The following is a 14570-nucleotide window of genomic DNA, read 5'->3' on the forward strand; positions in this document are numbered from 1 at the left end:
AGATGTCTTGAGTCGTGACCCTCCTGCCACTCGGAGCATCTAGATTCGCACCCGTTCTTGTTCCTAAAGGAAAGGGCAAGGGGCGATAAACAGGGGAGGAATTGAAACAGAGACTCCTTGTACAGAAATTCGTACTTAAACCTCATTCAGAAGGGGAACACTGAGACCGTTCAGAGAGAAAAGGCAAATCACAATTTCTCTGCAAGAAGCTGAGAACATGAGGACTCTTGCAACAACTCATAACAAACAGGCCACTTCATTTATTGTTTATTTCCCCATATGAATGAATCACCCATCTCGGAAACTCCATCGCACACAGGGCAGAAAAAGTTATTTACAAGAGGGACGTACACCCCCAAAATAAGTTTAAGATGTACAGATTTATAATGGGAACCAAGAGGGAGGGGAGAGGACAAAACCAAAACCGAGGACATTGCAGTCAGACTTCGACTTTCGGTTACAGAAGAGATCTCCGTCTCCGTGTAAGTGGGGTTTTCAACTATTAAATAAATGGCATCTTAAAAATAGAACATTTGACAATTTCAACACATGTATTATTTCTTCTCAATAAATATTGCATGGAAATGATGCTGCTTTGCCACCACAGCTGCCTCCTCTCCTTCTGGGACTCGACCAGCACCTCTGTTTTTCCTTGGATTCGTGGTTTTGTTTCCTAATGGCAAATGCTATTTCCTCCACTGTTACGTATTGGTTTGGGGTTTTTTGGTTGGTTTTTTTTTGTTTGTTTGTTGTTTTTTTAAAGGCCTGAACAGGCCCAAGTGAAAACGATGAGCATCTTTCCCAACCCTTCGCAGGCCTTTGACCTGGCTCAAGGTCGAAATACGATGGCTTTTTAAAAATTACCTATTATTTAAACAGTCTTCTCCATGACCTGAAACAAAACGTAGCTTCCTGCTATGTAGCTTAGTACTGATGCTTCCACAGATGGCTTTTGAAATGAGAGCCCCCAGCCAGCCCCCCCACCACGCCTGTGACACCAACTGCCCGCCACCTCCTTCCCTCCGAAGCCCGGGAGAGTTTGCCCCGGGAGCGGGAGCAGCCCTTGCACGGCCGCCTCCGCACGGTAGCGGAGCGCGTGTTGCCTTTTCCCAACTGTAAAGCAGCAAAGGGCAGTGGTTCATCTGCCTTCTCTGGGTCACTTCTTACTGACTTCGCTCGCCCGACGCCCTCGCGTGAGCTTTCCGACGGGAAGCCGGCTTGGCGGCAGGGAGAGAGATGGGCGTACGCGAAATGAAAGTACCGGGGGGGGGGGACGGGGACGACACCCGCGTCCTTGCTTCACCTTACGCTTAACCCTAACACTCTGCTACGGTTCTTGCAGACTCCCACAGCGGTTTTCAGGTTCAGTAAAGCTTCCTTCCTTCCTCCTCCTCCTCAGCTGGTGATCCTAAAAATAACTTTGTTTAAAGACAAAGTCAGAAGACGGCATCGACCCCTTAAGTCTGGAATCGAGCTCCAAAGTGCACGTCAAGCCTTCAGGCCGGCCGGCTATCCCCACGCTTCCTGAGAACAAAACAGTTAACGCTGATTCTCTCTCTGTCCCTGGCTCACTCAGAGCAGTCGCTCCTCCCGCGAGGAGGAGCGCAAGTGAACTTTGATAAGTAAAACGGGGATGGGTTGGGGGGACATGGACCTTCCTTCCACTGGTTAGGACAGCTTATCCCTGAAATGCACTAAGGCTTCTAATAAAGTGAACATAAAAGGACAGTCCCTTGAAGGTGCGGGAAGACCCAGCCGGGGTGCCGGGGGTCCGGCGCTGCCAGGGGAGGCAAGCGGAGAGCTCCCTTGGGCTCGGGACTAGGGCAGAGCCGCGGCAGGCTCCCGCCGCCTCCTCCCAGAGGTGAGAGGACTCCGGGCTTCCCCCTGGCAGGGGCCATTTCTACAGAAACTGCTTTTGGAAATGCAGACCTTTTGCCGGTATTTCTTTACCGTCCATTTTCGTGAGCCTCAAAAACCACGAGCAGGGTGTTTTACGAAGGGGGTACCGCTGCGCTCGTGCAGACCCGTTCCTCCATCCTGAAATTACGTGGGAAAGGGAGCTAATTCTTTCCTGTAAGCACAATTATTTTGGGATACCATCCTTCTCTTCGCCTCTCCCACGGGTCTGTCAGAGATAGGGCGAGGGATGCGAGAGGGGACCAGAGAGCTAAGGCACACTATTAGATACGAGGACGGCAGGACGCTGCTGTCACACAACAGGAATCTTTGGGTAGAGAAGGGTGTCCTCTTACTGAATACACAAATGCCGCGGATGCTGCCTTCGCCGTTACCGTCACCTGCAAAATCGCAATTTCAAAAACGCAGCTCCCGACAAAGAAAAAAAATGCTTGCAAACAGCTAATTATTCCCTTTCGTGTTCCCTTGACAGATTTCTAAGTCGTTGGGCCCATCCTGTAGTTTGGTTGAGAAAGAGCACATGAGTTATCTCCCACGGGAAGGATGCCCTACTTTGGTACCAAATCCTGCTCTTAGATATTCACCGAGACCAGCAACGGTTGCAGGCAAATATCCAAAGGCAAAATTTGTCTTATGTTCCGCATTCAGCCAGTTAGTCCCTCCTTAATCGAAGCGATTCCTCCCCACGTAGGCTCTCAGACTCAGAACAATGTCCAAGCAATCACAGTGCCCCAGTACAGCTGTCCACCCCCACCCATCGAAAGGACAAAAAGCAACCGGCAAAGGAGGCTTCGGCCTGAGCGACGTCCTTCCAGCGCAGAAGAGAGGCAGAGCTGTTTCCAACCATACCTGGTCATTTTGCCACCCCGGCTGTGTTTGGCGTACAAGGCTTAAACCGAGCAAGACTCTTAAGTAACATAGTTCAGGTGCTAAGCGCACGCGTGAGTGCACGGCAAGGAGGAGGACGAAAGCAGCGATGACTTAGAAAGCGACCTTGCAGCACTGAAGGCAGCGGCTTCCCCCGATTCTCAGGACAGCAGCTGGCTGACAAATGCAAGAGGGTGAGGTTGGAAAGCAGGCAAGGCAGACCGCTTCGCTGTTTTTATTCTAACGTAACGCTGTTCGGTGCTGATGAGGTTGCTACTTGCCGCCTGAGGAACAAAGACACCGAAGATTGCATCCGTGCTCGCAAAACCACTTCTCTGACACGTCTTCTGGGCACACAGCTGTTGCAGACTGGGGGATGTTGCATAATAACCTCTGGAGGCAGATTTCCTTCTTGTCGGCACTTCTTCATGTGTGATTATTGTCCTGCTGGTTATTCGTAATAGAAATGTTTATAGACCATCAATACATTGAGCCATTCGGACAATTCATTGCACTTCGTCGTTTTAAAGGAAGGTGCCATCAACGCTGAGGCTTTCCTCCGTCTCTTCTTTTTCAAGGCAGCAAAGCGCTACCTTAAAAACACAGTTCCAAGTTTTTCCAGTGTAACCAGATCCCTTCCACCTTGATTTATTTTCCCTTGCAGGTGCTTTGTATCCAACGATTCAACAAGTCAGACTGTTTCTGAGGCTTCAAAAGTGCAAAAAAGTTTAAGGTACTTAACCACCTTGAGCACCAGTTAAGGCGTATTTGTTTCCAGTCTCAGCCACTGTAAACCCTGTCTAGTGTAGTGTACCAGTTCGGTCATGCTACTGTTCAGTGCCAGAGCGCACGTCGCTGTGCCGAGTTCAGCAAAAAACTCTGGAAAAAGGGGAGGGAGAGAGAAAACATTTGGTTGGTTTCACACAACAGGCACGTCTGACAGGCGACAACAGCGAGTCCCGTTAAAGGCTTTGTTAGCGCAGGGAGCTCAGCAATAGCGGAAGGCTGGGAAGCGTCACAAGCACACGAGGCAGGGCACGTGAGAGGAAAAGGCACTCACACACGCATACGCACGCTGAACCGCCTCCCCAAGCGCCGGTTTTAAAAGGACATCGAGAGTCCGCGGTAGGTGGGCAAAAGTTTGGGTGTTCGCACCCCAGTCCCTGCCGCGCGCTTCCCCCAGATTTTAAAGAGGCCAAATTTGAGTGTCTTTCTGAGCGATGCCCGGAAGCGCACACAGCCGTCGTCGGACTGGTCCCTTTCCTCCATCCATCCGCAAACCTTGGAGACATCACGATTTCTCAACTGAACAGGTTTAAAAATGTATATAGCTTGCCAGGCTACGCAGCTCTCATCTGGGTTGCTTATAGCTGGGCACGTCAGGCAGATTTAAGAGAGTCCTCCTGTCCTGCCACCAACTTCAGGCACCGCGCTCCTCCTCCCGCACGGGCAGGAGGTGGCTCCTGCGGCGTATCTGAACCTGCCGGGAGGTGCCGGCAGGCTGCACGCCCTGCTCCGTGCGGGCAATCGTCTAGGCAGGTGACAGTGAGTTACCTCTTCCTTTCCAGTCACCTTGCCAAGACATTCCTGCGTGACCTGCCTCCCAGTGACATGAGCTTGTCCCAGTCCCTCAGTCCCTCCAGCCTCGATGGTGTTGCCAGGTACCTTTTCGGAAACCGGCCGTTCTCAGCTCTCCTTGTTTTTTTTACACACAAGGATTGAATCTGGAGGCTGAAAATTTCTGCTTGGCTGTGCAAGGAACTCTTCAGAAGCAGACAGCACAATGCTTTCATTCTAATACTTTCCAATTCAGAAGCAGAGAACACATTTCCCCTGATTTTCCTGCTTTTGTTCACAAAATGGGTATCCATTCCCTCCATGGGGAACAGAAGAGCTCTAAGCAGAGACAAGGAGTCCTGCCCGAGCAAACAGAAGATAATCTGATCTGTGACCACAGCACCGTGTGAAAGGAGAGCGGCTTCACACGCACGCATGCGACCTCAGCTCGTCCTCGCTTTGGGAGATCAGAAGCCGGAAAACAACCCGTTACAGCCTCCTGATCCACGGCGCTGCTCTGAATTATGGCGAGGAGCTGGGTCCTGCGCTGGAAGCACCTGGTTGCGGACCCGCCAGAAAGCGCTTCAGCTCTGCACAAGTGACTCGGACATCAGTTACAACTAACTGCTTTCCCCTAACGTATGACTCCCCTGTTTAAGGGAACTCGATAGCTGAGGGCCACTCCTCTTTCCTCTTCTTCTTCTGCCCTATGAAACGCATAAAAGAATCAAGGATGTGGCCTCTTTTTTCAGTTTTATGTACTCACTCTCTGCACCTCTTCGCATCTATGCGTTACACTGAATATCAACAAGTTCCGCTTCTGAAACTCCCCCACCGTCCTGAACACTGCCAACAACTGCCAAGCCTACGTATCTACCGTTCTCCTGCACAGATCCACTCCCTTGAGAGTATTTACTACTCCACTCATCGTTCCCCCGCATTAAAACGGCAACACAGAGCAGGTTTTGAATTTAGTCTTGAGCGATGCGAGATCGTGCTCGGGCTGCCCACAGGTTCTCCTCCATGACTCGTTCCCTTGGCTTACCAGCAGCATCCACCTCTCCTTCTATGCGACAGTCCTTTCTCCGCCTTTTGAGGATAGAATCCAAAATACTACACGTGAATGGCTGCTGCGAGCACAGATCTGCTCAGAGGACAGCCAACAACTGGAGTTGCTTTATTCAAAGGTGACTTGCAAAGCCTTTTGAATTTCAGCAGCTGCCTCATTAGCGTGAGTATTTTTACCGCCTTCCGACAGGCACATCGTGCTTATTTTCTTTTGCAAGTTCGCCAACAGATCGTGGCAATACATCCCTTCGCCCAGAGCAGCTCGCAAAACTTGGCGTTTTATGAAAAATGATGCTACAATTGCCACGTGGGATGGCAGGTTACAGACTGAACTGCACCCACTCTAGGGCTTTTGCTTATTCACCACTGCTTGCGCCACAGGGCAATACAACAGTTTTAACCACAAAACTGGAAAATAAGTAAAAAAATGTAGCAGCGATTTTCGAAAGCGCTACTGGGAAATACTGGTCACGTGCCCAGCAAGGACTCCAATTCAAGTGCTGCTCAGCTTCTCCGTTACGGAGAGAAGCCAGCTTCACCGTTACGGAGAGAAGCCAGCTTCACCGTTTTCAAGACAAAAATACCTGCAAGTTTGACAAACAAACTAAAACACAAGGCTACAGGCCAAAAAGCTGTTTGTAAAGAAAGTGAACCAACTCAGAAAAGCTAAGCGCCCCAAAGGGAAAAACAAACAGCAAAAAACGCCCCTTTATGCTTCTTGTGTTACCACGAAGTGAGTTGGCTGGTTTCCTGCACTTGATACCCTCATCCCTTAGCTCTTAGGCATTTGAGGATGCCAAGACAACCTTTTAATTGGAACACTCGTTAATGTATCGCCATCGAGTATCTGTGCCAATAACCTGCCAATATGCTATAGCTGTCTGTTTCAACATATTGAATGCTTTGATCTTTAGGTACGGCGTTTGCTACGCTGAGCGTTAGGATGTAAGCAAGTACATACACATAACAACACCACATAAGACGGGAAAGCCAGAGGGCAAAAAACTTACCCTTATTCTTCCTGGCCAGCGCATCAGCCTGTTCCCAAATATCATACGCATAGAGGATATAGGAAGTGATGTTGACGTAGGAAGAGGTGATGCTTGGGATGTTATAGGGGACAGTGATTGAAGAGCCAATGCTGCTGCCGCTGCTAGCGTTCGATCCCGGCTGAGAACTCACAGAACCGGCAGGAGAGGGCATTGGAGAAAGAGGAGAAGGCATGCCTGTGCTTCTGCAGGAGAAAGAAACACCATCATGAATGTTTCACGTCAGAGCTAAAAGACTTGCCTCAAGACCGTCTTATGCCGGGAGCTCTCCGCTATCATCCAGTACGGAGTGGAGTGTTGAAAAGAGGTGTGTTCAGTTAGGTAACAAATAATTGTCCTTCGAGCGCAAGGCCAAGGTTCTTGAAGTCATTTGCGACTCTAAGGACTCCTCTTGACAAAGAAAAATGAGGGACCGGACATCAGGAAGGGCCACCCAACCGCTTTCCAAAACCTACACCTACCTGGGGAAGCCTTCACCAGATTATCTAGGTGGTTTTTCCTAATGACTTCCATTTCAGGCATGCTGAAGCTCCCCACCTATGGAGGCTGGAGCTTTCTGACAGCTAGTCAAAGCAGCCAGGTCAGCCTACACACACTTATTTATAGACCTAGGGAAGCTAAATGCGGCCAGCTGCCTGCCTTCCAGACACAGGCTGGCTTCGTCGCATCGCTTCACCCCCGCCACTTCACCCAGCCTAATTTTAGTCACTGGTATGAGAGGGCTTCCACCACTGCTCTTGGGAGACCATTTACTTCCCAATAAACTACACTGTGCAAGGTGGCAGAAAAATACCTGGAATTTCAGCATCACTATTAAAGACCAAACAACCTTCTCTCAACCACAGAGTTAAAAAGGGACGGACGTGCAGCCGGGTAGCTACCTGCCAAATGCAATTACCACAGCACACAGAAAAACTCTTTCTTACTCGTTGTCATTAAAACACAGGCCCAGTCTGCTGGGCATGGGGTCAAACACTGCTATGTGACAGCCTGCCTTTTACTTTTGCTGCCACATAGACAGCAACGTAGCTGCAGATACACAGAAAGGACAAAATGCTCAGTAACTCACAAATTAGCAAATGAGTTTCTTTTTCTTAGTTGGTGACTGAGCGAAAGAGAAAAATATTAAAGCATCGTCTCAAAGTCATGCTACCGCAGGGTGAAGGCATAATCCTACTGGACAGCGGCCAGGGAGATGGGGATGATATCCCATTAAGTCTCAGGGGATCTCTAACAGAACAAAGATGACAACAACAGGGGCTCTGAAACAGCATAGTGACGATACCTTCCCTTGCTCCTCTGACCCGCTTCTCTGGTGGAGAACTGCTCTGCTTGATACGCGGTAACTCTGGGACTCATAACAAAAAAAAAACCCCTTTCCAACGAGAAAAGACAGGGAAGAGAGAGCAGAAACATACTCATGTCCCCTAACAGTATGATTCCAGGTGGCAAGAAAGAGCGAGTGGTGAGGCACTCTCAAATGCAGCTTGCAACTCAAATACTCCGGCTCCTGCTTTCACTCACACCTTATAGACACATTCCAACGTACGTATTTTTAAACCTTACCTTGCAACACATGGAGAAGGTGCTTGCGTCACTCTGGAAGAACTCTGCAGCAAGGAACAGAACTCTTGTTAGGTTCGGGCTATTCAGCCGACGTCAGTAACCACCGCAGCCATCCAGCTGGCAGCTTAGTAATACGCGTGCCCTACCTTGAAGTGGTCATTCAGGATCCTGGAATACTTTATTGCAGTGTCTTTTTTGTAACGAAACATTGCCATGTGCAGAATGGACTGGCAGCGCATGCTGTGAACAGAAACACACCCAAAGGTCAGTGTTCACGCTCGTTGTTGGCTGCTCAGCAGTGGTCAGCCTTGGGGGACAAGGGCAGGTACGCATCAGCTGTACTGCAAAGTCAAGAAAGCTCAGAATTTCTCCTCCGTCTGTTCATCTTAAAAAACAAGACTCTGAAAAAATCACAAGGGGAAAAAAAAAAAACCAAACGAGGAAGGGCCACGTGTGGTCTTTTATATAAAGAGGTGCCCAGCCTCTTATAGGTGCCACAGGCTGAGTAAGCCCCCGTCCAGAAGTGCCTCAGCGATATTCAGCTACAGCTTCAGTTACACGGCTCAAACATGGGCAGCCAAATCGCATTCTTTCACCTTAGGTGAAAGCCCTTATGCGCTCTCAAGTTACCAGCAGATCAAATTTTAGAGCCTGTGCCTTCCACGTGTGGTCCCTTGTGATATCCCGGCTCACTTTTAGAGATGTTCCAGTTTATTCTGGTTTTTATATTGTGTTTTTTTTTTTTCCTTGCAGAACTCTTGATTCCCATTTAACTCATTCCTTCGCCCCTGAGAGTAACAGGTCTTTCACTCTATCAAGTCTAAAAACAGAATATGAAGGCACAGAAAAAGTTACGCACCATAACACGGCAAAGATTTTTTCATGTGAAGATGCTGAGGAGTCCGTAAAGGATTTCAATGTCATGATGAACCTAAGGAAACAAAAGAAACAGAATCTTGTCAGCCATCAGTGCTCTGAAGTCCCACTGTTCATGAAAAACCAGTGCATGCCGTTATCTCAAACACCAGTCCGGAAGTCAGGAAACCTGCCCCGAGTTCTTAGCCCTGGCACCGAGTGCTTTGTATGATCTTGAGCAGAGGACGGCGTCTCAAAATGCCTTGTTTTCCACACAGCGGGAACAGATCTGGCCCCTTATGCGACTCCCTCTCCTCTTACACTGATCAACGGGCAACGCATCCCTACAAGTAGATGCTCCCTGCCATGGGCCAGGTACAGGTCTGGGGCCCAGAAGAGGTGCCCCCGCTACCGAAGGTGAAATATTAATTCAAGTGTTTCTGGACAAGACAGACATCTTAGCGGAAATGTTTCTTTTGGCAAGAAAAACCAAACAAGTAAATCTCCTTTTTGAAAACAAAGCAACAACAGCATCTTGGAAATACAGTCCATCGAGACCAGAAAGCAAACAATGTAGTTTAAGAAGTTTGAAGTCTACCACAAAAAAAAAAACCAAACCCAGACCTGACGGCTGTTTCAGCTCTAATGCAAGAATTCAAATCAGCTCTCGAAAACACTCACATAACCTGTAATTTCAGTATGAATAAACTGGTGCCTGTCTCTCTCCTATCCAACACGTGGTTCCTTGGGTTGCGCTTCCTATATATGTCATATTATCTACTATCTACATACATCTACTATGGCTGTGAAACTAAATGGGGAAGGCTGCTAAAAGAAACCCCAATAAAGTGTACTGGTAGAAAGACACGTGGGAGAAAACCAGTAAAATCTGCCTTCAATTGAGCTGCAAGACCTTTGGGGCACAAACCGTTCTTCCACACGCTATATTGCTGCTTTGCTTCTTTTAACTGAAATCCTGCTGAGCTCACATGCAAAAGCAACTTCAGATCTGGATAAAGTAAAAACTCCTTCATGTCCTTGATTGTCACAGAATTACTACGGTTGGAAAAGACCTGTAAGATCAAGTCCAACCATCAACCCAACCCCACCATGCCCACTAAACCATGTCCCGCAGTGCCACATACACACACGTTCCTGGTCATAACCAGCGTCCTCTGGTGTACTTCAGCTACAAGGCTCAAATGCTGAGGACATGGCGCCTACTTCTTCTGATACGCAACGCTGAAACATCCCGAAGGATTTGTCTCTGGTGCCTCTGGGTGGTCTGTCCATCTCGTGCTTGTACAGCAACCCAAACTCTACTCCATGGTGGGAATCCAGAGCTGGCACAGTTGCAAACGAGCAATGCAACTAACCCTTCCCCTCCAAACATGCTGCTTAAACATCACGCTTTGAAAACCGCTTACTTGATGAGATCTATGGTGTCGCTGAATATGCTGTAAGCTGATTTTGGTGCTGACGCATCCGATTCCAAGGCAATCCCATATTCAATGAAGGAAACGGTGGCCTCTAGGTACTGAAAGGCCTTTCCAGTCTTGTCGGTCTATTGGGAAGAAAATTCTCATTTTTAGAGTAAGACAAAAACTACTTCTCTCAAGTGTACCTGAATTCCTTTTTTCCCCCCTAGTTAAGCAGGATTTGAAGAAAGAAAAAGATGCAAGTCAGGTCTCCGGGTGATAATTAAAGGGTTCTCAGCAGAACCCCTAATGCGGTCCCACTCATCAGCTTTGTGTGCTCTAGCTATTTGTATCTCATACTCTTGCTCAATGTTTCCCTCGAGTAATTTATTATCTTCACATTTTTTGGACGTTATTGTCTGGTCGTGGAGGCTTGCCTCGCGAGAGGCAGATGGGCCTTTCCCATGCAGTACTCCCTCGCTTCGTTTTCACAGGTAAACGGCAAGCAGCAAATTTACATTATCCGACTGAGCCATAATTAGCAAAAAATTACGTTCATTCACGCACGCTGTTAAACGGCACAGAGCGGAGAAAGCCAGTTACATCTGCAAAGGGCACTTCCAAGACTTGTTCACCAGCAACACAATTACCGTCAGGATCCTGACGTTTCAGAGTCAACTGTCCTAAAACTAACTGTTCCGTGTATCTTCCGAGGACTTCATGATAGTTCTGCAAAGCCAGGAGGCCTGCTAACCTCAGACAACGTCAGTTCTGAATCCTATTCTCTAGGCATATTCTCTAGATGTGTTTATAACAAAGGGAAACGTCTGAACATCTGGCAAATAAAGACAGCCTCCCCACATATGACTTGAACATAGTCCAAGTATGGAGTATGGAACTGATGTTAACCAGCGAATCTTATTCACACGCACGCAGGTCCGAACGCAAGAGCTGGTTAACATCTCTAGCACAGGGCCAAGACTTACCATTGCATCAGCTTTGTGCTTCAGCCTCTTGGCCTCTTCTATGTAGTATTCCACTGGATGCTGTCTGAATTGGGGACAGAGCGAGAAAAAATAGAAAACAGAGAAAGAAGGGTAGGATAATTATCAATTTTACCTTCATATCTAGAGGATGCTATGAGTTCAAATATCCTGTTTTGGTAAGCCTGTTACAGCCTTATCAAACACACGTTACAATCATGATAGTCACTATATGAATGTTGTCTGCATGTTCAGAAATACACAGCAGCTGAATGCTGCTTAAATTGATTTCTTAAAAAATTTATGTCAGAATAACATTGAAAACTTACATTTCAAAATAAAAAACCAGCGGAGGTTAGGCTGCTATGCGGCCAAGTTTACTTCTTCCCTCCCATGGAAAGACAGTAGTTATGTGATCTCCTATCATTCCTCAAGTACGATACCACAAATACATTTTGGTTGAAACGTACAGTAAACTTTGCAGTACCACACACTCATCTCAGACCAAAAGAGCTTGCATTCAAGTTATCTGCTTACAAGAGATATGGTCACCAAAGCTTCTATAGGTCTTGGTCTCAATCAACACATAAACGATGATAAAGTTGGACCCCAAACATTTCTGTGCACTGGGATAATCTATTCGCCGTGCAAATGGCACACAGCCACTTGCGCACCAACAAAATGAGCAAGTAAAGAGTTGTGCCCTCTCAGAAAAAGTTGCCTGCCCAGCGCCTTGTCACAGAGGAGTTTTCCACTTGTCAAGAATCAGACAAATCAAAACCCATCACTTGTAGGCGGGCACAAGAGACGCCTCCTCTCAAGAGTTAAAAAGTACCTAATTTCTAGAGTAGCTTGCCGCAAACCAAGAACTGTTGTAATGAGACCTTTGCTTTGCGGTGGGCGGGTAAGTCCCAGACACGAGAAGGCAGTGCAGGGCAGGTCTCAGGCATCTCTCCCTCTCTCTTTCCTCCCAGAAGAAGTACTCATGAAGACGCAGAAGCCAGGGTAGCTGCAGGGCCAGCCTTGCTTGCTGTCTTCAGGAAGTACGGACGAGGGGTGTAAAACAAAAACTTACTTTTCAAACTTGAGTTGAGGTCTCCTTGGCTTGGAGGTACCATTTGGCAAAGAAGGCACTGGGAAAGGATTTGTGACATCCTCTGCAGATCCCTGATAACCACAGAGCAGAGAGAAAGCTGGTTAGAGATACACACCTAAACCAATCCCAAAGCCTGGCTTGCCTACATTTCAAGAGAAAATGTTTATTACTCCCAGGCACAGTCTATTCTCCAGGCGCTCCCCCTCTTCTCACCTTCTTCCCCAGCACGCCCTCCAATAATGGAAATGGAAACTTGGCTTCTTACCTGACTGCTAGTAAAGCTTAATACCATTCAAACTTCTCCCAAGCACGGAAAAATTAAGTAGCAGGTTTCCTTGCACAATGGCTAAGATAGCAGTAAGGCTGCAAGCAGCACAGTTTTCACGAGCACTAGCCAAGGCAGGAACGGGTAATATCCCTTCACACTTATTTCCAGCTTAACCACACAGCAATTGCTGATTGTCCATTACCAACTACATTATCAGGAAAAAGCAAGCCGTTAGAAGCCAGCTAATACAGCGTGCACAGGCTGGCTTAACACACACATGACAACATCCTAGACCACACACTCCCAGGCACCAGTAAAACAGCAGTATAATTGAATTTTATAACCCAAAAACGCAAAGATCCAGCTGCAAGGATCATTAACAATTTTGTAAGCAAACTATAAAAGCCTTATACCAGGTTGCAGTCAAAACCACGGGTTGCTTGTTTCTTTTTTTTAAGCAATCCCCTCTTTCTTTTTGTAAACGCACTTATTTTTACACCAATACTGTACTTGCAGTTGCCTACAGTCAGGAACAGTTACTACCATAAACATGATTCTCTCGCCTTTGGTTTTTGCATGGTCACCCCTTCTCACTGTGTTTCACTGGGGAGGTGAAAACAGATGATGGGAAGTCAACAGAGAAGCTACAACGCAGGCGTACGGGCTAGCAACACACGGTCACGGATAGCCATTAAAGGGGCAAAAATACTTCCAAGAGCTTTCTCTGGTGGCTGGTTTATCTTCCTTCCTTTTTAATATCCTCAGAGCATCTTTCTAAAGAGAATCACACAGCACCCACGGGTCGCAGGCAACATCCCGCCAGTTATAACGGGTACCTACTTTGATGCCCTTCGACAGTTCAGCGTGATTTCTCTCCACTTTCTTGTGCTTGGAGAACAAAGGATCCTTGTGGTCGCTCTTGTTCCTGGCAGTGTTATCCGTGGCAGGCAGCTCGCCGCTCTCGCTTCTGGGTCTCTTTTGGATCGTCTTGGTTGACTTTGGTGCGGGATGTGCAGGAGACATGGGTGGCAGTGGCGGGGGTAGCAGGAGATCTTTTTTCTGGGTTTCAGATGAAGCTTTTGATGCTCTGGAGATGGGAAGTGAATTCAGCAATTGGGATGAGTATGGTGTACATACAACATAGGGATTTTTTAAAAACTTAGTTACATCATGTACCAATTCCATTTAAATTTCTCTGGAAGTGTGAGATGACTTGTTAACATAAAGAACCCAACAAAAGCAAAATGAAACCTCAGGGACTTCATTGTGCATTAGATACCACATCTTCAGCTGCCAACAACATACAAGCAAATTGTTTCTCAAGTAGGAACAAGCCTCAGGACCCGTCCTTGGAGTAAAGACTTGCAACCAGAACATCAGGATGTTGCAAAAAAGGCATCCCTCCAACACAGCCCCTTTTCACTGAAAGAGGGAGAGAGGTAATTACAGCAACTAAAATCCCTGCGACAAATCTCCCTGCGACAAATCACCCAACAAGGCAAAGGAACTGCAGCACTGCCTCTCTCTCCCCGTTATGGTAGAAGGTATCTTCTACGGTCAGAGGTACTCACCCTGACACTTGATCCTGTACGTGCTTTGACAGAATTAAACCGAGTTGTTCCTTTAAAACTTGCCAGCTCAACTAGACAAGACTTACAAAGTTGAGAGGATTCAAGTGAGAGAGACTTAAAATGCTGTGCTTTTAAATGGCAGACACTATCACATTCAATAATACGGTGGCGTAGCAGATTTCTGATCATCTGATGTTAGGATTACCAGGGAACTCCAACAGCTCTAAACGGCACCAATATAGCTCTAAACCTTCTTTCATTACTGCTCATTTACATCATTTTTATTCAGCTTCTCAAAGTTTCCAAGAAAACACCCAGCAGTGAATCCCAACTCACGGACTGCGACATCAGAAGA

The 14570-nt window shown here is 47.4% G+C and overlaps 1 protein-coding gene across 1 annotated transcript in view; it reads right to left on the minus strand.

The window, feature by feature from the left end:
- Positions 1-1007: 1007 nt before the first annotated feature.
- The window catches only part of AFF1 (ALF transcription elongation factor 1), a 101966-nt gene continuing 88403 nt past the window's right edge, over positions 1008-14570 (minus strand). The window contains exons 13-21 of the mRNA XM_059826794.1: positions 13485-13731; positions 12356-12447; positions 11284-11347; positions 10307-10443; positions 8884-8955; positions 8171-8264; positions 8025-8068; positions 6420-6643; positions 1008-3663 (exon numbers count right to left, since the gene is read on the minus strand). Of these exons, the coding sequence (XP_059682777.1) occupies positions 3542-3663; positions 6420-6643; positions 8025-8068; positions 8171-8264; positions 8884-8955; positions 10307-10443; positions 11284-11347; positions 12356-12447; positions 13485-13731 (1096 nt within the window). The 3' untranslated portion in view covers positions 1008-3541. The remainder of the gene's footprint in view (positions 3664-6419; positions 6644-8024; positions 8069-8170; positions 8265-8883; positions 8956-10306; positions 10444-11283; positions 11348-12355; positions 12448-13484; positions 13732-14570) is intronic.

The sequence above is a fragment of the Gavia stellata genome, chromosome 19, assembly GCF_030936135.1.
Source record: "Gavia stellata isolate bGavSte3 chromosome 19, bGavSte3.hap2, whole genome shotgun sequence".
NCBI classification, from domain to species: domain Eukaryota; kingdom Metazoa; phylum Chordata; class Aves; order Gaviiformes; family Gaviidae; genus Gavia; species Gavia stellata.